This window comes from Sander lucioperca, chromosome 5 (genome assembly GCF_008315115.2).
Source record: "Sander lucioperca isolate FBNREF2018 chromosome 5, SLUC_FBN_1.2, whole genome shotgun sequence".
NCBI lineage: Eukaryota > Metazoa > Chordata > Actinopteri > Perciformes > Percidae > Sander > Sander lucioperca.
This window is the reverse complement of record NC_050177.1, coordinates 15,292,211-15,314,748: the sequence shown is the minus strand read 5'-3', so window position 1 is coordinate 15,314,748 and position 22,538 is coordinate 15,292,211. Positions and strand designations below refer to the sequence as shown.

Genomic DNA, 22,538 nt, shown 5'->3' with positions numbered 1-22,538 from the left:
TCAGAGCTGTTCTGAGTCGTAAATTATCTGGAGTTTTGGATTTATAATCTATCAGGAGATAGCCGTAGGGCAAGCTTGTTGCATCCTTAAACGCCTCTAAAAAAAATTTATTATTTCCGGGGAACATCTGACGACCTATTAAACTAGTCTGAATTTGATCTCTAGGATTTTTAAATAATATCATATAGTTTGTGTTCAAACTGATTGTACGACTGGCCTTGCCTTGAATAAACAGATTCTGCACTAGGTATATGCAGCTAAGGTTCCTGTGGTGAACATACTTTGTAAAGACGTTTTGTACCTCTAGATTACCACTGGCCTCGTTCATAAGGTCATCAACTATTAGCAGATTATTCTTAGTAGGAGGAAGAAGTGCGTCGTCGCAGAGTGAGTCAGGGATGCCTTCCACAAAATGTATATTCACTGTTTTAAGCAACTGGTCATATATTGGTTGCCAGCACGAATAAATGTATACTATGTTATTGATATTGTGCGATATTACTGTTGCTGAATTTTCAATGAGATCTTTGACAAAATACGTTTTTCCACAGTTCGATGGACCACTAACAACTGCGCTGAATGGATGTTGAAGCCGTCCATCAAATCCTACAATCAGCTGATTATTATTAGTAGCCATAGGGGAGGGTTGTGTAGTCGCTGAGCACAAGCCGTTTATCGTAAACGACCCTCACTTTCTTGGCTACAGTGTCGTTCTTGAGATGAAACTGTTTTTTGTCGCGTTTTATGGTGAATGCATTAGTCATCAGATGCTCTGTGGAATGACGATTGGTCACAAATGCCTGTACCAGACCTATTAACGACTCATGTGTAACCACTTGGGCGTTTTTTGAATTGAGAGTCACGCCTTTGCACTTTACCTGGGTACGTCCTTGAGCTGTTCGATAAGCATAGCATTTCGGCCCCCCAGAAACAAACTCTGTTATATAGTCCTCTGTAGGAGCCCCACATACCTGTGCATGGTTCAGTTCGTCTGTCAACATGCCTAGATATGGCCCCAGAGGGGGTACCCATTCATCTTTTCTGGTTGTGAAGATGATGCTGTCAGTGTCACAGTAGAGAATTCTGTCTTGCAGCTTATCCAGCAAGTCATATAACTCCATGCGCGCGTAGGCACTAGTCATAGCACCAATAAAAACATTCACATCTTTCACTCTGGAGGCTTGACTCTCTGTATGACGCCACTGAACAATAGCGACCTCTGGTGAAATAAATGAGAAGTGACGAACGTCAATAGCATCGCTGAACATGAGTTGTGTGAAGCGTTCTGGGTCTGTTATGACCTCCGCAGACGTCATGTTGTTACGCATCGCAAAGCGACCCCAGAGGCTGTTAAGCAAAAGTTTTTGAATGCTTCTGACTGCCTTGTTAACGGTTATTTTGTCAGGGTCAAGACGTATGCCTTCTTGGACATAGTAGTCTTCTATGTACTTTTCTTTCTCATCTTCCGTCTGTATATGCCCTGGATATCCGGAAGACTCCTGCTTCCGCTTGAGGAATGTCTTAACATAGCCTTTAAAAAGCTGATCAGATTTTTCTGGAAAATGCCATACCTCTACGATGTTGACTAGTATATAGCCTTTCTCCAGTGCTTTCAGTAATTCAAACGACACCCACACTCCAGACATCTGTCTCTCACGGTCAGTGTGGTCACAGCGGCCTGTCTGATTCAACTGATCGGCACAGGTACCACACAGAGGGAACATCAGCTTACCGTGACTACGATAGGGGAGAACTGGGTGATACAGTCCTCTAGGGGGAGCCACAGTACATTTCACAATACCAAAGTATGTTTTTATGTCGTCAAAATCACTGTGGATTATTTGAGGGTGACCGATGGGGTAGTCTCGTTTTGCTTGGACAGTGGGGTACAGACTTGTAAAGTCATAGTATCTGATTTTCTCATCACCTTCTGCCTTGTGATACAGCTTTATTGCGTTCGTGCGACCGCCAAAGAGAGCTTCACGAGGATTGAGACGCTCTGGCTTTTCATATGTCGATATGAAAGCCTTAACGTCTGGATCATTGCACAGCTGACTTTTCCACTCACATTCCCACATCACAACAACCGTCACCCCATAAACAGTCTCTAGCGTTGACACTCTGTCACGGAACTCTCTGAGTAACTCGCCATGTGTTTTTTTTTCTCTTGTGATAGGGTTGATTTCGGCCTGACCATAGCACTTATTACAGCCGTGGAAGAAGCAACCGTTAAACTCATAACAAGTGTTTGTGGCAGCGCAGTACCCGTCGACAAAGAAGGGGCCAAAGGCCTTTTCACCTCTGTTAAGAGCGTGTTGGATGCTGATGTTGTCTTTGTGTGCTACATATTGAAGCCACTGTATTGAGATGTCTGAATACGCCTTGTTTTGCCTAACGTACGCTCCCTCATAGGTTAGTGCCACTGTGTCTTTGGGGATGAATAACGATTTAAACACACCCATGCACGATGCAGCTAGCGTCGTAAATGTAAAGGGGTCCAGGCCTGTACACTCATTGAACGCGTCTCTGTACATCTGACATGCCTTAAGCAAGACAGCCACATCGTTAATGCAATAGCGTGCCAACTCAGTACGAAGGTTGAACTGTGTGTGCTTAACCGTGTCGTACCACTCCAAGAATGATTTCTTAGACGTCTCAGTCATCGTGTCGAAGCCATAGAGAGCTGGTTCGGGGTACGGACCTATGTATTTCTCATTCTCTCGGGTGTTGAAGGCGTGGGGGAAGAAACCCTTTAGCATGTCGGAGAAGCCCATGGCTGAGGGGGTTTTAGCTAAAGACATGGGGAGAAAACTGAACGAGTCTATCCACCGTTGATTGAACGCGTAATCATTGATCAGAAGAACCCTCGATCCTCGCATGGTAAGGGTAGGGCAGACACGCTGGTTCACCAAATATTCTAGCACAATGTAGCTGTCAAAACCTGATGCATTGTGAGCGATAAAGGTGTAACCTTTATATTTCTTCTTTCTGTAATAATTGACAAATAACCCCACACATTTTGTCGTTTCAAAGCAGTTTTTTTCGCCTTTCATGTCCATAGCACATACAAAATTGGCCTCATGACGACCCTCATGGTATCTTGTCTCGAAATCATAAAAGATGTACTTATCGCTACTTTCTGCGATTTGGACAGGCTGTATATAGCATTCATGCGTTGCGTCAACTACATGTTCTCCACAATGGGGGCATTTCGGCAGTCTACAGACGTGTGGTTTTTTTTTCGTTGCGCGGTAAGTCAGGTGACATGCATCGCAATATTTGAGTCTGTCGCACGGTATAAGACGATGTTTCACACCGGGTACTTTATGCCTGTCAAAGCATTGTTTCGACTTGCATATGCGTTTACAGTCGCCACACCTAATAGTTTTCCCCGGTGTACAAGGTGTGAGACAGACATTACACCTCAGACTACAGCTGTGGTCCAAGGGGTTGTCGTAGGTTTTGTAGCACGCATCGCACACGTACTTAGCTCCAAAAAAGGAAGTTTTGTTTACAATGAGATAGAAATGATCGCTATGTAGATACAACAATGCTGTTTTCACATGCTGTTCATCATGTGTTTTGAAGATCTCTGGTTTTTTACGACCGGCCGCATGATGAAATATTACAATTTTCATATTCAAATGTTTCTGAAATCTGTCAACATCGGAGAACGATACCTTATGCGTACATTCAAGCCCCACATCCCTATGTAGCTGCTTTGCATAATCTATCTTCTCACTTTCAGTCATCCTCGAGTCTACGTAATGAGCCAGACAGAGAGCAAAACATAGATTCTCATTGTCATCTCTATTCATTGGGTTATATAGCGCGTTACCTTTTGCAGAGAGTATTTCATCGTAGCATACACTCCCCAGTTTTCGCCGACCACTCCCACCTGACATATTGCGTGCTATTGTCACAATGAATTCTAAACGGTCATCGGTCAATGAGGTGTCGTTACTTTGCATGGCGTTTGCAATTTCTTCCAGAAATGTGTCTGCACTATATTCATCGTTTGAGGTCAACACTGTTTGGATGGGGGCAGCTAAAGCGGCACCCCTCAACTCTACATTTAAAACACTGTCCTGTGTTGCAGTGTCTAAGGCCCTGTCAATTAACCCTGTTAGAGTACTGTGTATTTGTTCTGGTACGCTATCAATATTGGATAAGTCAATATTTCGCAGATCAACATCTTGGCGAAACTCTGTTGCATTAAAAAAAGGAATCTCTCTGGACACTGCTGTAGATACAGCACTGGATACTCTGCCCTCTCCACACTGTACTGTCACCTGAGGATTTTTTGGAGGTACCACGTATGCACTTGTCGACGGCTGAGGTTCGATACAGTTCTCTGTACGGATGCGTTTGGACGAGCGACCCCTCTCAAAACAGGGTGGTCTAGAGCATTCTTGATATACGCTTGCGGGGGCTTCGACAACGTTGGGTCGAATATTACATGAATATTCTGGTGTTTTATTCGGAATTGACAGCGGGGAAGTGTCAAGAATGACTGGTTCTTGTATTGCTGCCATACTAGAGTTATCGCTACTTAACTCACTCAGCATAGCATCAAATATTTTTCTCTGTTTCTCACACAGTTGTATATACGCATCATGATTACACCCTGCCCGGATATAGTCTTCCTCACACACCAAATCTGCATCTTCATCGCTAGTCTCATCACACACCCTTGCATTTGCTCCGATTTTTTTTGTTTTTTTGCAAGGTGGGGCCATTTTGTATTAAATCTGTTTTTATTTATCTTTTTATATATTTTACACACTTTGCTGACTGATTTATTACTTCTTTGTCATGGTTTTTTGAAATATTGATATCACTGGTGCAAACACTTTATTAAGAGCAACAACTCTCTGTAATTGACGCTCCTCGGCCGCTTCAAGCGATCTCTCCTGGTTGGTTAACGCTGTCCCGAGTGCTGCGACTATGTCAAGTACTTGTGTACTAACAGCTTGTAGAGCCTCTACTTTATTCATAAGACCGTCTATTTTGGATTCTAGTTGTTCATAACGCGCATCTGACGAAGACTGACGGAGTGAAGTTTCAGCGCAACACTTGGAAGATGATTCACCCTGAAGCACCGCGGGTTGCACGGTCACTTGCACTTGTCTACTATCAGTTTGCAATGCCTCTACATTATTTATAAGTCTATCTATTTTGGATTCTAGTTGTTCATAACGCGCATCTGACGAAGACTGACGGAGTGAAGTTTCGGCGCAATAGTTGAAAAATGACTCCCCTTGAAGCACTGTGGGTTGCTCGGACACTCCTACGGCTACACACGGCTCAAAAAGATTCTTAGTGATATAACTACGCTCTGCTTGATTATTCACATCTAATCTATTTACGGGGTCGATACAGGCGTTTTCAATGCTCTCACTCTCCAGATTACAGATGTATTCAAGTAGGGTCTCACTATCAACATCTAATCTATTTACGGGGTCAATACAGGCGTTTTCAGCTTTGTCACAGCGTTTATCTGTCGCAGTTACAGTGGGTCTGAATGATTCAGGTTGTTTATGTAGGGTGGGTGTGTCTGGCATACAGGCGCTTGCAATGCTGTCACTCTCCAGTCTACAGATGTATTCAAGTAGGGTGTCACAACAGTTTAAATCACCTACGTTATTATCGTAATCCCACAGCCATGCGTCCTGATTCGGAGGGAACAATACATGCGATGCTTCTGATAGAAGTAGGTCTTCAGATCCTCCTCGTTCTTGTTCTTGTTCTTCTACTCCGGCAAGGGTTCTCTGGTAGGGATTAATGACATATTTGATTAAATAATGCAAAAAAAAAACCACACACACACACACACACCTAAAACCACTTCACCCAACCACCACATACACAGGTACAACACCTTCTCCTCAAACATCAAACACGTCCAGACTTCCTTTCCTATCATTCACATACCTCTGCTGCGGGGCTTTGATGAATGCAGGGGGTCGTATTCAGCACATTGTTGTCATGGGGGGTTAACACCTCTCTCAGATGTAAAAATCCGTCTGTTGTCTGGTTCTCACCAGCTCTCTCAATGGTCTCCAACGCCTCCCCCCTTTGTATAGGACAAAGGCTTTGTCCACGGTCAATAGAGCCACGCTGTGTGGGTTGTAGCACCTCGACCTCAGGTGTGACTACCCCCGCGGCCAACGGATGCTGGCTCAGCAAAGGTGTTACTGGCTTTGTCTGCTGTAACAGAGAGAAAAAAAACAGTTTTTAACAATATACATAGATAAAGAGATTTCCAACACAATGGCTAAATATATATATATTCTGTTAGATGCAGAAGAGCTCTTACCTCTATACCGCTGTTATGTCCCTTTAATATCACGCTCAAGGGTGGATCAGCTTGAACAAAGACCGGGCGGGGTCTTTTGGGCGGGAAAGCTCCCCGGTTTGACTCTGATGTCTGAAAACACAACGTAGCATTATGAGAAGACAACCTTTTTAAAAATACAATGCCCCTATTTTTACATTTTCTTTCCAACTCACCAGATTACTCCTCTTCCTATACTTCCTACTTAGTCGGTTTGGTTTGATGACAATACCTACATCGTTATATCTATTTAATGATGTAACTGTCCGCTCCTCGTTGCAATGGAGTTCCGCACAGTGATCTAGTGAAAAGCCCTCGCCCTTTCGGACCCTTTCTTCTTGGGGGCTAGGCGGCCTACACACAAAGAACAATGATTAGAATATTACCTAACTACACATGGATAAATTACAGTGATAATTCCACATGCTGAAAATAGCTAATTGGACCACAAAATACCTGTTTTCAGCTTTCTTATTGCTCGCAGGATGATGAGGCTTTATATTTCCCAACAGATACCCAGGTTGATTTAAGAAACCGCGTGTTTGATCCGTCAATGGTGCCTCGACATCTTTTTTTAAATCAAAAAACGAAACAACACAATAAAATGCATGAAAACAACCATAGCCACACAATCAAATTATACTGAAATGAATTGAACTATATCAAAGTTTTTACCTTGCTGAATAAGCGTATCATCAAATCTCACGGCAACATTGCTCCTCCTTGTGGAATTACCTAATGAAGCAAACTATATAAAAATACGTACAACAAAAAAAAAACTTTTTTAATTCATGAATGTATGACTGGCTTATCTTAGAATAGGTTTAAACAGGATATATGCTTTTTAAAAGCTTACTTACCCACTGTAGACATGACTGTATGACGGTCTTTCCTCTTGCTTTTCCCCAAAGGAGTTAAAATGAAAAAGCGCCGTTGATTGTAGAGAAACAGCTGTGGAGAAAACACGAGCAAGCTAGCTAGCTAGCTAGCTAAAAAAACGAGTGGAGGAAAAAGTGACCAGACTGAATGAAACAAAGCCTTTTAAAAGCACATAAACCACACCCTTTGTGACGAATTACTCCCCCTAGCTTTTTAACCGTTAACTATAGGTCCGACACTACGTTTTTAACACCTCCATTCATCTAAATAAACACCCGTCATACTCCCACTATACAGTCACGTCCGCCCGCCACGAGAACGCCGTGACCGCGAGACTTGCGTGCAGTTACGGTTGCCATGGCAACGTCACGTTCGCCCGCGACGACAACGCCATGACCGCGAGATTTGCACGCAGTTTACGGTTGCTATGACAACGTCACTACGCACGCGAACTGCGCACGCAGTTCGCCAAATCATACCCCCCCAACATTGAAACCTATGCGCGTGTCAGTCTCACACGCACGCTCGCGCGCGTGCGTGTGACGTGCACGCGCAAAGGTGGGGGTGATATTACTACTGGTCGATAGTCGAACCTCAGGTTGAAGAGGAACAATGCGGATTCCGTCCTGGTCGTGGAACAACGGACCAGATCTTTACTCTCGCAAGGATCCTGGAGGGAGCCTGGGAGTATGCCCAACCGGTCTACATGTGCTTTGTGGATCTGGAGAAGGCGTATGACCGGGTCCCCCGGGAGATACTGTGGGAGGTGCTGCGGGAGTATGGGGTGAGGGGGTCCCTTCTCAGGGCCATCCAATCTCTGTACGACCAAAGCGAGAGCTGTGTCCGGGTTCTTGGCAGTAAGTCGGACTCGTTTCAGGTGAGAGTTGGCCTCCGCCAGGGCTGTGCTTTGTCACCAATCCTGTTTGTAGTATTTATGGACAGGATATCGAGGCGTAGTCGGGGTGGAGAGGGGTTGCAGTTTGGTGAGCTGGGGATCTCATCGCTGCTTTTTGCGGATGATGTGGTCCTGATGGCATCGTCGGCCTGTGACCTTCAGCACTCACTGGATCGGTTTGCAGTCGAGTGTGAAGCGGCTGGGATGAGGATCAGCACCTCTAAATCTGAGGCCATGGTTCTCAGCAGGAAACCAATGGAGTGCCTTCTCCAGGTAGGGAATGAGTCTTTACCCCAAGTGAAGGAGTTCAAGTACCTTGGGGTATTGTTCGCGAGTGAGGGGACAATGGAGCGGGAGATTGGTCAGAGAATCGGCTCAGCGGGTGCGGTATTACACTCAATTTATCGCACCGTTGTGATGAAAAGAGAGCTGAGCCAGAAGGCAAAGCTCTCAATCTACCGGTCAGTTTTCGTTCCTACCCTCACCTATGGTCATGAAGGCTGGGTCATGACCGAAAGAATGAGATCCAGGGTACAAGCGGCCGAAATGGGTTTCCTCAGGAGGGTGGCTGGCGTCTCCCTTAGAGATAGGGTGAGAAGCTCAGTCATCCGTGAGGAGCTCGGAGTAGAGCCGCTGCTCCTTCGCATCGAAAGGAGCCAGTTGAGGTGGTTTGGGCATCTGGTAAGGATGCCCCCTGGGCGCCTCCCTAGGGAGGTGTACCAGGCACGTCCAGCTGGGAGGAGGCCTCGGGGAAGACCCAGGACTAGGTGGAGGGATTATATCTCCAACCTGGCCTGGGAACGCCTCGGGATCCCCCAGTCGGAGCTGGTTAATGTGGCTCGGGAAAGGGAAGTTTGGGGTCCCCTGCTGGAGCTGCTACCCCCGCGACCCGTTACCGGATAAGCGGAAGAAGATGGATGGATGGATGGAATTTTCAAAAAAACACCATATTTTAGTTGTACTGCTCATTGCTGCAGCTCCTCTTTTCACCCTGTGTTCAGGTCTCTGTTTTAGCTACAGAGTGAGACATCTGATTTTTTTTTTACCATCTTTGTTGGGAGTCGCACATGCTCAGTAGCTAGGTAAGGATTACATGAGCTAGTTAGCTGTTTCTCCAACTTCAGTCAGTCAGTTACAAGGCAGGATTAGCCGGGAGACTTCTTCTAAACGAGGGCGCACTTCCAAATTAGCGTGGAAAACCTGCAGAACAGGGACATGGAAGTAGTTCTTTTGTAGATTATGGTGAACTTGTGTGTGTTTTAGGTAGCATGCTAGCAGTTAGCCACCTCGTCTCGGCTCCTGACGTAGAAAACCTCCTGCAGATTTTGACCAGCTCACCCAGAGACTGAAGGCAGGACACATTCAGAAACCGTATCTCACTCTAAACAGCATGGATGGTTTTTTTCCAAGTTTGTATGCATGTGGAAGCACCAGAGACACAAAATAACACCCCAAATCCCAGAAAAAGAGATTTTTTTCATAATATGGGCACTTTAAGTGACACATTGGACAAAACAGGACATGAACCCCGGTCTCCTGGATGAAAGTAATTGTCTGACCCTTCATATACATTTAATTAAAAATACAAATGTATAGAGCAACTGACATTTAACCAAAAGCCCAAATGTCTTTAATGTGTCACTGGAAAAATAGTCTCACGTTGTAGATGTGCGAAACATTTTCCTGCATTAACATTTCTTTTCACCATTGATCATTAATGAGCAGCAACCAGAGGATCCGTTGAGAATGACTTCAGTCAGCTCTGTCGTAAAAGTTTAAAAGGAGAAGCAGCGTTTCAGCTCAGATCAGGAGGGACTCGAAGGTAAAGACTCACCTAATGTCTTAAACTCTTTTGGACTTTCTTGCCTAAGCTTTATCTTGACTTTAAATAAGCTACTGTTAAGTTTAGTAAATTTGTAACAACTGTGTTTTCTATAATACATTTATTTACAGTAAGAAGATATTCTGTTTAACTTGTTAAACTTTACAAAATTGTGGTAGAAAAAGACATTGGAAACCTTGTGAGAGGCCTCAGAGTTCTTCACTCTTGGCAAGTAATATTTGAGATGACTGACTGATTGTTTATGGTTGACTGTTTTGCATCCAAGGTGGCATGATTATAGGTGATTTTGTGTGATGTGGGACCCACTGTGGAAGGCTGATTGATTGCATTGTTACTTGAAATCTTTGGTATATCTTTGTCCATGTGCATGTAAAGCTTCTCTGATTTGATTTATAATGTAATGAACTTATTTATATTTAAGTAAGTACAACTGAGGCTCATTGAGTTATTCTTTTATTTGTGTAGATTCAACCAAGTGAAGAACAAATGACCTGTTTCTGTGGTTGATGTTTTGGTAGGACATAGCATCCAAAAGAAAAGTTAAACTTTTTCAAATTTCTATCACACAATGTTTATCAGTTTGTTCGTTGAACATTTGGGTTATTGATTGCTTTGCAAGCACAAATGAGGATCATGATAAACTCTACACAGGTTTCATATTTCACACTTGCTACCTACTTTGACACCGGGGTTTTCAAATATTTATATTTCTTGCTCATTTTGTCTTTGTATGTTTTCATAGTTTGTGCTAATCTTTTGCTGATTGTGGTTATCTGTATGAACAGGAGCTTACATGAACCTATGTACCTTTTTCTGTGCAGCCTGTTTGTAAATGAACTGTATGGTAGTACAGGGTTGTTTCCATTCCTTCTGGTTCAGATCCTCTCAGACATTCACACTATTTCTGCTCCCTTCTGTTTCCTGCAGATGTTCTGTGTGTATACTTATGGCAGTGTAGAGTTTACTAATTTAGCCGTCATTTCTTATGACAGATATCTTGCTATCTGTTATCCTCTGCAATATCACGTGCATATGACATCTAATAAGGTCATTGTGCTTATTGCTGTAACATGGTCTCTTCCTTTTTTTGCTGTTTTTGTCACGACATTATTGAGTGCCTCCTTACAGCTGTGTGGGAACATCATTAATATAGTTTACTGTGACAACTATTCCATCATAAAATTGGCTTGCTATGAAACAAGAGTAAATGATGTCTATGAACTCATTGCTGCTTCTCTAACATTCTGTGTTCCTGTATCTGTAATCTTTTACACTTACATTAAGATCCTTAAAGTGTGTTTTTCTGGTTCTAAACAGACCAGACAGAAAGCTGTCAGTACCTGCACACCTCACCTCGCTTCTCTGCTCAACTTTTTCTTTGGTTCTTTCTTTGAAATATTACAGAGCAGGTTTGATATGAGCAGTGTACCCACCGTGTTACGAATATTGTTGTCATTGTATTTTCTGACATGCCAACCGATCTTTAACCCTGTAATGTACGGCCTCAACATGTCCAAAATACGCATCATGTGTCAAAGTCTGCTTTCATGTTCTGTGTTGGGAGGTTGCTGTAATTTCTTTTTTCGTTCAGTAACTAGCACGGTATCGGGATTGAAATTGTTTTAACGATACCCAGCCCAACTGAAGAGGTACATGAGTTATGACATTAGAATTTAATTTGAAATTGTCTTTGAAGTGCTTTTTTTTAAATGTTTGATTTGTTTGTTACATTTACATCATTTTCACTTGATCTGAGAGACATGGTGTAGATGTTTTTGTTATTAAGTGGAATAGCAGCTAGATGCAAACAACTACGAGTAAACTAGAAATGCAAAAGAATGTTGGGGTGGCAGTAGCTCAGTCAGTAGGGAGTTGGGTTGGGAACCGGAGGGTTGCTGTTTCAAGACCCCATATGGACCAAAGTATGGTGGACTGGTAGCTGGAGTCAGTTCACCTCCTTGAGCAAAGCATTGAACCAACTGCTTGGGGTGCCTGTCCATGGGCAGCCTCCTGACCCCCCTAGTGCATGTATAGGTACTGAGCATGTGTATGTATTTCAGACCTGTATGTTTAATTTGTACAGTGGGCCTCAATATAAAAATATGCATTGTGTGTAAAAGTATGCTTTCAAAAAAACAATAAATGTTTGCCCTTGGCTCAATAGTGTTAATCATTTCTTTAGTTAACATATTGTATCAAAAGGTAGGACATTTATATATGCAGATGTCCACACAAAGCTGATCCAGTCAGTGAAAAGGGATCTCCTTATGCCTATTATTGTTTTATGCTCACATTGTTATGTTTTAATTTGGGCTGTCAATCGAATAAAATATATAATCGTGATGAATCACATGATGTCCATATATTAATACAATAGTTGAAAGTGCCTTGAAAGAGGAAACAAAAGCACATACAAATCAATACACATGTACACATCATTGTAAAAGAGAAAACAGAAGATGGGGCAATGGTGGTCTAGAGGTTAGAGAAGCGAGCTTGGGAACAAAAATCAACTTGCGTATGTTCCGTTTGCTTCGTAACCCTTTGGACCCATCGTCTCCCCGTAGCTGTAGCTCTTTAGCAGCTAGCTTCAGCTAGCTAGCCGACTCATTTCCTGGTTCTCCTTCTCCATAAACAACATGAAATCAAGGAGAGGGTTAACTTTTCCTGCTACAGATTTCCCACCGTGGTAGACAATGGTGTAGGCTCTTTGAGAGCATACGTACTACTATAAATTAGCCTTTTCTTCCAAAAACATTCAATTAAATTAATGTATGCAGATGTATCTGCAACTGACATTTAAAGGTACAATATGTAACTTTTCTGCATTAAAATGTCTAAAAACGACCATACCTATGTTATATATTTTTTGGAGTTGTGTAGTTACACTATCCCAAATGTTTCCATCAAATGGCAAACCCAGAGAAATCTGTTATTTTATTTTCAGACACGTCACGTTTCATTTAGTCGCCCGTCAGTGGCGTCATATAACCTTTCACCATCTAGTTACTCGTAACTCCCGTCAACATGAGCACCCAGATGATATGTTCAGGAGTAATTGTAAATCATACAATGTCACAGAAAAAAATACTGGTAACACTGCTTTTTCTGCCAAAAGGCATCATTTTGTGATTAATTAAACTAAACTAAATTTATATGCCACTTTGCAACACAGTAATACAGCAGAAACCTTATTTATTGATACATATCAATATTAATCCAGCTTTATGTTACTACAATGTATATGCTGGTTGACATGTAGCTAACATTAATGCTAGCTAATGCTTGGTGGATAACATTAAAGGGTTATTGATTGCTTTGCAAGCACAAATGAGGATCATGATAAACTCTACACAGGTTTCATATTTCACACTTGCTACCTAGTATCATTCACACAATGTCACAAACTGTTTGTAGTTTCTCCTCTAACCATTATGTTGACTTTAAATAAGAGTGGTAAGTTGAAAGATGTTTGTCACACATGATTGCTCATTCATTTGTTGACTGTAAGAATAGTGTTTGTGTTGATGCTTTAGCTGCACTCTGTGATACATGTTAACATTTAAACATGTGACATTATAATACTCAAATTGTGATACAGTCTTTTGAACATAAAAGGAGAATCATGATAAACTCTTCATATGTTTCATATTTCACACTTCCTGCTTACTTTGACACTGAGTTGTTTAAATATTTATATTTCTTGCGCATTATGTCTTTATATATTTTCATAGTTTGTGCTAATCTTTTGCTGATTGTGGTTATCTGTATGAACGGGAGCTTACATGAACCTATGTACCGTATTTTCCGGACTATAAGTCGCTCCGGAGTATAAGTAGCATCAGTCAAAAAATGCGTCATGAAGAGGAAAAAAACATATATAAGTCGCATTTATTTAGAAATTTATTTCACAAAATCCAAGACCAAGAACAGGAAAGGAAAGTTATTCAACTACACAACAGCACACAGAACAAGGGGCTGAATACGGTAGGTGTCCGGTATGTTAACGTAACACATTAACAGTTATTCAACTACACAGTAGCACACAGAACAACTACCAGGGCGTGGAGACGTAACTGCACCGTTGACGAGCCTCTCCCAGCAGGACGCTGTTCAAGCACCCATCTGTGGACTCGTTCCTCCAGCTCTGGCCATCTTGCTTTCAGCCCGCGATTAGCCGATTAGCCGATTAGCTTTCTTTGTTTCCTTCATTGCAGTAAGAGTCACCTTTTCGCCAGTCCCTCGCAAGTTTCTCTCTCACTCCAAACTTTCTTTGTGCTGCTCGATTACCGTTTTCGGCTGCGTATTTTACTACCTGCAGTTTGTAATCTGCAGAATAAGATTTTCTTTTCTTTCTCAGTTGTCTTTAGGAGCAGCATATAGTTGTCACAAGCCTAGAGCGCCTCTCGCGGCTGTAGATGGTAATGTTTTCAGTATGAAATAACATTTAAAAACATGTTAAATTATATATATTTTGATATATAAGTCGCACCTGACTATAAGTCGCAGGACCAGCCAAAGTATGAAAAAAAGTGCGACTTATAGTCCGGAAAATACGGTACCTTTTTCTGTGCAGCCTATTTGTAAATGAATTGTATGGTAGTACAGGGTTGTTTCCATTCCTTCTGGTTCAGATCCTCTCTGACATTCACACTGTTTCTGCTCCCTTCTGTTTCCTGCAGATTTTCTGTGTGTATACTTATGTATGTGTAGAATTTTCTAACTTAGCCATCATGTCTTATGACAGATATCTTGCTATCTGTTATCCTCTACAATATAACACTCGTATGATGACTAAAAAAGTTGCTGTGCTTATTGCCCTACCATGGCTATACTCTTTCCTTACCATTGTTGTTTTGATATCATTGATTGTTCCTCTACAGCTGTGTGGGAACATCATTGACAAAGTTTACTGTAACAATTACTCTATTGTGAAACTGGCATGCTCTGAAACAACAGCCAATAACATATATGGACTCATTCTCACTTTTCTCACAGTCTTTGTTCCTTTCATTATAATTCTTTACACTTATATGAGGATCCTTAAAGTGTGTTTTTCTGGTTCTAAACAGTCCAGACAGAAAGCTGTCAGTACCTGCACACCTCACCTTGCTTCTCTGCTCAACTTTTCTTTCGGTAATTGCTTTGAAATATTACAGAGCAGATACAATACAAAGAGTGTGCACAGTGTACTGAAAACTGTTTTATCATTGTACTATCTGACATGCCAGCCGCTCTTTAACCCTGTGATGTACGGACTGAAAATGTCCAAAATCTATGTTATATGTAAACGTCTGTTGTTAAAGTGTAGATCAGGAGAGAGATGTGATCAGGTTGACTGACACTAATAAAGAGATGCCTCTGACTCCACGAGTGTCGACATCTATGATCACTGCTGTTAACTTTGTGTATGGAAATTACATTACATTAACTTTCTTGGAGGTTTCCTGGAATTAAATCAGTTAATTAATTCTAATTTCCTTGAAAGAACAAAATAAAGAATAATTTATAATCTGTTGGAAACAGACCTTAGCTCTGTTAGTCTTATTTAATCAAATCTGTTGTCTACTGTAGTTGGTGTTTAACTGCAGAGGTCTTTCAAGGAACTGGTGTTTGATTAAAGTGCTGGAGAGAAACATCACAGCAACATTTAGTTTTTTCAAAATTAAAGTCATTTTTAACATGTTTTTGAAGCTTCTGAGTCATCCACGTTACAGTTATCCAAGGAAGGTTTGCAACTGGACCTGGCTCAGTGATTCCTCGAGGTTGACTGCTTTAGCCTGGCGGGGAGGGTGTCGGCATGGGGGTGCTGTCAACACCACATCAAATCCCGTTAGCAATACGTGTCAAATCCCCATGAACCACTCTTCACATCGGCATGAGTTGGATCCACCACACAGCTCTTATTTAAAAAGAACATACGTCACTTTTAAAGCTGCTTCTACTGTTATGCATTTAAAAGGCTATTTTTTAAACAGAGTACGGCACATTGCTCACTCCACATAAAACGCTACATTAGATCTCTTCCTGCTAACTTCACAGAGAACTTCACAGATATGTTTTAACCCTCGGTATTATGTGTGATGTTATCAGCGGATTACTATAAAAACACGCGTCAGGAACACTTTTCACTAAAGGATTATCATTTTTTGATTCATAATGTAATTAACAGAAGGACATTTAGTTGCACTGTAGTTTCTACTAGCGTAATGGCTGAACCTCTTGCAAAACTAAGGAGAACTCAGGTTAGTTCTGCCCTCAGAGTTCACTCTGCCATTTACTGGTTAATGTCGCCACCTAGTGGGGAGGAGTGCAAATTACTTTTACACTGCTGGAGACTGTCTTTCTTAGCTGTAACTACATGTATTTCTGTTACTCCTCTTATATTCTTCATGAAATCCTCGCAAATCAGAGATCCCTAAGTGTAAATTTCGGTAAGCATGCATATAACTGGTGGTGGTGTGTTTTCATCACGCTGTTTTTGTATAATTCACATCTACGGAGTTATTCCTGCTCATGTTGGCATTTATCTATTCTATCTATGTTAATTATTGTGCTTTTTGTTTGCTGGCTAGAATTGCCAATACCAGACACTGTGCCGAGGATAACATAAATGGCCTGATTTGCCGAGGTTTCATGTTGCTGCCGGCCTGAATTGCCCCAAGTACTTCTCTACAACAACTTGGACGATGGGCATGATCCTCTGCATATATTCGTCCTGACGTCCATGACTTCCTCGCAAACCAGAGATGCCTTAAACCATACTGCGGATAAGTATGCATATAACTGGTGGTGGGGTATTTTTATGGTCACTAATTGTGTCTTCTCCCATTATTATGTACTTTCATATTTTGCATATTTAACTTACAAAAGATATATTCGCCCTGACTTATGTGACGTTCGCACAAATCAGAGATCCTTCAAACCATAACTTATGGTAAGCATGCATATAACTGGTGGTGGGGTATTTTATTGGTCAATAATTATTTACATATTAAGTAACAATTGAGTAATTTGATTTGTCGTTCTATCAATCAATTCATAATGTGTATATTAGTTGCATTAAGTTTGCTGGCCTGATTACCATCATGCATGAAGGCATTGAGTATATTGCTACCGGCTAGGTTGCCGAGAGTATTTTGCTTTTCCTATTTTGTTACCGGCCTGAATTGCCGAGGTTTTGTTCTGCTGCCGGCCCAAATTGCCGAGATTCATTTAGCCTTTCTTATTTGCCTGTCTAAATGGCAGAGGTTTTGTTATTTTTCCGGCCTTAATTGCCGAGGTTCACGTTGCTGCCGGCCTGAATTGCCGAGTTGTCATTTGCCACGGTTTTTGTTCATTGGCTAATACTTATTTTGCCTCTGGCCGTCGGCCTAGAGGTATTTTGTCACAGGGTGTTGGGCCTAGTTTTAATTTCTGTTTATATGTATTACTACACCTGCTTTAATGATTTCTTTTTGTATCATGTACAGATTTGTTGCTGCTCATGAGGTATGTATGTCTTTCAAATCACGTATCTCGCTTGAAGTTTGGGGAATATGGTCGGGTTTTCCTAAACCCTTTAAAATATATCTACATTTTATACGTTGGAGTCTAATCTCTAAAGACTATGTACAGTTCATATTTTGCATATGTAACTTACAAATAAATCTTGCATATCTGCAACAAAGTCTCTCTTGATTGAAATGTAGCTCAGCGTAAATTCTTTCAGGGAGACTTCAATAACATTACCACTTTTCTCCTAAACGGATCAGCTGTTTTCGAGAGAATAGATTTTCAGTTCGGCCTCGTATTTCACAAGCCAATCACAGCATGACATCCATGTTTTAAATCTGTTCTCTCCTCTGCGACTGTCAGTTGTCATTTCAGGAAGAGTGCGACCCTCCTCCTTCCCTTTCACCTCCGGCATTGGCAACCACGGCATTCTCGGTTTTCTTCTGGCTGACCGCTCCCTTCGACTCCTTAGTTCTGGTCTTCATGCCCCCTTCACCACCATCACCAGTGTCTAGACTCCATTGGGGATATGTTTGGGTTTTCCTAAACCCTTTAAAATATATCTACATTTTATATGATGAAGTCTAATCTCCAAAGACTATGTACAATTCATATTTTGCATATGTAACTTACAAATAAATCTTGCATATCTGCAACGAAGTCTCTCCTGATTGAAATTAACATTAACCTCATAAACCTGGTGCCACACCTTCCAATACACACAGACATAGTAAATAAAGCCCTCTCTGGCTCTCTGGATGAACTCGATCCCCCAAATGACTCGATGTGATTGCACAAGCCAGCTGTCAGTCAAGGTGCCCCCTATCAAAGATGGCAGCCGGCTAACACGAAGACATCGGTTTTTGTTACAAAAAAATGACTAAATACAGTAAATAGCTGGACAATTCAATTCAATTTTATTTTTAGTATCAAATCATAACAAGAGTTATCTCAAGACACTTTACAGATAGGTCTAGACCACACTCACTACACTAATTTACAAAGACCCAACAATTCTAGTAATTCCCACAAGAGAAATCGCTCTGGAATTATTGTGTAAAGTCTCCGAAAAGTCACCGTCTTCTCGGCCAGATTACTAAACATAACACAACACAAAGGACTCTTTAGAACGGTCTAGCTGTCGGCTAAAGAGCTACAGCTACGGGGAGATGGTGGGTCCAAAGGGTTGTGAAGCAAACAGAACATACGCAAGTTGATCTTTGGATTCATTATCATTTATTCATGTTACAGAGACACTGTAAATTCATGATGGATTAAAAAAGTTTCTGGATGGCCTACAATCGTCAGAGGACCTCGTTGAAATGCTGAATTTCTCTGCTTCCAATTTAAAAAAACTTAAGTCTCTATACTGTATTGATCTGGAGATATTAAATAATCTAAATGAAGTATGTGTTTCTCCTGTCGCAGGCAACAGTGCTGACCTACATGTGCTAACTGAATGTTCTCCGGTCCAGCTCAGATAAAATCACAAAAACACGTTAGCATGGTGCTCACTACTGTAGAAATATTTTATTAACAAAATGTGTGTATGTGCTCGTTGCAAAAGAGCTGTGTTAGTCATTGAGGAAGTGGTTAAAAGTACTCCAGGTGACCTCTGATGCACAGAAAGTTAAGCTTAAGTCATAAAAAAATAGTTTAGGCTTTTATGGCATAGAGGTGCATTGTTTGAAGGTTGCGATAATGGAAGAGGAAGTTGCACCACACAGAGGCCCCAACCTTGGTGTGTGTGTGTGTGTAAGATAACAGTTTCTGTCTAAAAAACAAGAAGACACCCCCTTGTGAGGATAGGATAAAAGCTTGAGGGAGAGAACAGATCGGGGCTCATAATTCGAACGAGATCTTGGTGGACCAGCTCTGATTTAATGTCTGTTGCCAGGGAAACTTAGATGCTGTTTTTGAATTCACAGCTGTGTTTGTAACTCTTATGCTGTACTCAGTAAATTTGCTTAACTTAACTCTTTGTCTCAGATTGATCCTTTTATTCTGGTAAACTTAAGTCCGATTAAAGAAGGCGAGGGAATTAATAAATTGGAGTCAGATTTGACAGGCCTTAGGGCCTTATTTCGGACAAATATTCAGATAAAAATTCCTGCTGTTTCAGACTAACCACTGACTGCTGCCTCGTTCACGGACGGGCGACCCACTGCCCTACATCGCTGAATGAGTAAAGGGGAAATAGAAAAATGAATATTTGTTGTTATTTTTGGCATAACAAAAACGATTTTCAGTATTTTCTAGGGGAAATACTGCATTACATTTACTTAGCTGATGCTTTCATAAGTGCATTCAACCATGTGGATACTTTCTTCTAACTTCAAATTTAAATTGTAATCTTGACTCATTTAACTTCAGTATCGTTCAAAACCAAATTATCGATACCGTGAATTTTTACAGAAATATAGTGGTGCCACGCATGAAAAAGAAAAAAAAGGTATCAATGTCATGTTGTTACGTTACAACAAGATATTTTCAAGTTATTACAACATACAAATTTATCAAGTTATAACAAGAAATGTTCTTTCTAATACAATATTCATCACGTTATCACATGATACTTTTTCTAAACCACATTTTAGAAAATCCAGTTTTGAACAAAAAGAAATTACAGCAACCTCCCAACACAGAACTTGAAAGCAGACTTTGACACATGATGCGTATTTTGGACATGTTGAGGCCGTACATTACAGGGTTAAAGATCGGTTGGCATGTCAGAAAATACAATGACAACAATATTCGTAACATGTTGGGTACACTGCTCATATCAAACCTGGTCTGTAATATTTCAAAGGAAACCCCTAAAGAAAAGTTGAGCAGAGAAGCGAGGTGAGGTGTGCAGGTACTGACAGCTTTCTGTCTGGTCTGTTTAGAACCAGAAAAACACACTTTAAGGATCTTAATGTAAGTGTAAAAGATTACAGTTAAAGGAACACAGACTGTTAGAGAAGCAGCAACGAGTTCATAGACATTATTTACTCTGGTGTCATAGCAAGCCAATTTTATGATGGAATAATTGTCACAGTAAACTATATTAATGATGTTCCCACACAGCTGTAAGGAGGCACTCAATAATGTTGTGACAAAAACAGCAAAAAAAGGAAGAGACCATGTTACAGCAATAAGCACAACAACCTTATTAGATGTCATATGTACTTGATATTGTAGAGGATAACAAATAGCAATATATCTGTCATAAGACATGACGGCTAAGTTAGTAAACTCTACACTGCCATAAGTATACAAACAGAACATCTGCAGGAAACAGAATGGAGCAGAAACAGTGTGAATGTCAGAGAGGATCTGAACCAGAAGGAATGGAAACAACCCTGTACTACCATACAGTTCATTTACAAACAGGCTGCACAGAAAAAGGTACATAGGTTCATGTAAGCTTCTGTTCATACAGATAACCACAATCAGCAAAAGATTAGTACAAACTATGAAAATATATAAAGACATAATGAGCAAGAAATATAAATATTTAAACAACCCAGTGTCAAAGTAAGCAGCAAGTGTGAAATATGAAACATATGAAGAGTTTATCATGATTATCCTTTTTGGTTCAAAGTACTGTATCACAATATGAGTATTATAATATTGCATGTTTTCTGTTACAAGTGTGCAACAGTTTTAAATGTTAACATGTATCACAGAGTGCAGCTAAAGCATCAACACAAACAGTATTCTTACAGTCAACAAATGAGTGATGAATCATGTGTGACAAACATCTTACAACTTACCACTCTTATTTAAAGACAACACAATGGTTAGAGGAGAAACTACAAACAGTTTGTGACATTGTGTGAATGATACTGTGAGTCCCTCCATACTGAACTGTAACTCTGCTTCTGCTTCTTCTAAACGTTGAGAGTCAGTGGACGCCCACAGCAGCAGACTGACGTCATCGTTAATGAAACCAGTTACTGATTTTCTAACTGATGCTCAAAAAATCATTTTAATTTGTTGGTAGTTAAAAACAATTTCATGTAAAAGCGATCCAAAAAAAATTAAAAGATTTAAAGTGGTAAAATCACATAAAATTCAAGTTTATAAGTCATATTCAACATATCGTTACATGTTCAGTGAAATACTTTGTTGTCCCCTCCTGTTCTGTCAACCCGTTCTCACTCCCAACTCGTAAAATACTGATGCTTGGTCAGTGTCTCTCACTCCGGATTTCCACTGAATGCAGAACGACCGGCTCCGCTACGTGTCGGCTGCATACTCCACCGTCCGTCAATACCCAGCAGGTCCGGATTTGTTGCGGCACGGCTGCGGCCATGACTGATCTCACATGTTCACGTAGAATAGAACCACAAAACCAACAACAGTTTGTTTCCATCAAGAGGAGTAGAGGGGTGTTTTCAAGGTGTAGTGCAGGGAAATATGATCCGCTGTGAGCACAGTGTATTTTATTTTGAAAAGTAACCAGATGTTTATTTTGTTTCTGTGCTCGACTTCCTGTCCCGCACTATTTGCCGTGTGCTGAATTGCTGCTGAGCTATCCGACATCCGGCAGAAATAGAACCTCTGCGTATCTGCTCCGGAGGGCTGGGGATGGCCGGAGCTGGGACGGAGACAGGACACAGACATTCCGCAGTCAGTGGAAATACACACATTGACTTTAATGGAAACCTAATGACTCCGTCGACGTTCCGGAGACGTTCCACAGACGTTCCGCAACCAGTGGAAATTGGGGGTCAGTGTCAGATACCGACGCAAACATCAGCCTTTAGCGTCTGTATGGAGTGCACCGGGCACAGCAGCAGCTTGACCACAGCGCTGTAAGATGACAACAGTAGAGGGTAGTATGTAGAGAGACAACAGTAGAGAGTAATATGTAGAGAGACAACAGTAGAGAGTAGTATGTAGAGAGACAACAGTAGAGAGTAGTATGTAGAGAGACAACAGTAGAGAGTAGTATGTAGAGAGACAACAGTAGAGAGTAGTATGAAGAGAGTCTACAGTAGAGAGTAGTATGTAGAGAGACTACAGTAGAGAGTAGTATGTAGAGAGACAACAGTAGAGAGTAGTATGTAGAGAGACAACAGTAGAGTAGTATGAAGAGAGTC

At 41.2% G+C, this 22,538-nt stretch overlaps 3 protein-coding genes across 3 annotated transcripts; 1 reads left to right on the top strand and 2 right to left on the bottom strand.

The window, feature by feature from the left end:
• Window positions 1–1,616: 1,616 nt before the first annotated feature.
• On the bottom strand, window positions 1,617–7,210 carry LOC116055576. The gene is made up of 7 exons (XM_031307586.2): window positions 7,198–7,210; window positions 7,013–7,072; window positions 6,794–6,905; window positions 6,514–6,691; window positions 6,320–6,430; window positions 5,935–6,210; window positions 1,617–5,771 (listed from the first exon to the last, which is right to left on the bottom strand). Exons 1-7 carry the CDS (start codon window positions 7,208–7,210, stop codon window positions 4,803–4,805), a joined length of 1,719 nt encoding a protein of 572 aa, XP_031163446.1. The 3' UTR covers window positions 1,617–4,802.
• A 3,377-nt stretch (window positions 7,211–10,587) lies between these two features.
• LOC116055575 (olfactory receptor 1-like) lies at window positions 10,588–11,580 on the top strand. Its single transcript, XM_031307585.2, has one exon. The coding sequence runs from the start codon at window positions 10,588–10,590 to the stop codon at window positions 11,578–11,580; it is 993 nt and encodes a 330-aa protein (XP_031163445.2).
• An 8,433-nt stretch (window positions 11,581–20,013) lies between these two features.
• On the bottom strand, window positions 20,014–21,193 carry LOC116055574 (olfactory receptor 11A1-like). The gene has a single exon (XM_031307584.2). It carries the CDS (start codon window positions 21,067–21,069, stop codon window positions 20,014–20,016), a length of 1,056 nt encoding a protein of 351 aa, XP_031163444.2. The 5' UTR covers window positions 21,070–21,193.
• Window positions 21,194–22,538: the final 1,345 nt, after the last annotated feature.

What these genes read in the sequence shown, in the direction of transcription:
- LOC116055576 (XM_031307586.2), bottom strand. An exon ending in TGATACGCTTATTCAGCAAG is followed by an intron (nt 6,906 to 7,012) that starts GTAAAAACTTTG and finishes ATTTAAAAAAAG; the next exon opens with ATGTCGAGGCACCATTGACG. An exon ending in ATAGGAAGAGGAGTAATCTG is followed by an intron (nt 6,431 to 6,513) that starts GTGAGTTGGAAA and finishes TTGTGTTTTCAG; the next exon opens with ACATCAGAGTCAAACCGGGG.
- LOC116055575 (XM_031307585.2), top strand. Translation starts at nt 10,588, where the DNA reads ATGATAAACTCTACACAGGTTTCATATTTCACACTTGCTACCTACTTT.
- LOC116055574 (XM_031307584.2), bottom strand. Translation starts at nt 21,069, where the DNA reads ATGCAATATTATAATACTCATATTGTGATACAGTACTTTGAACCAAAA.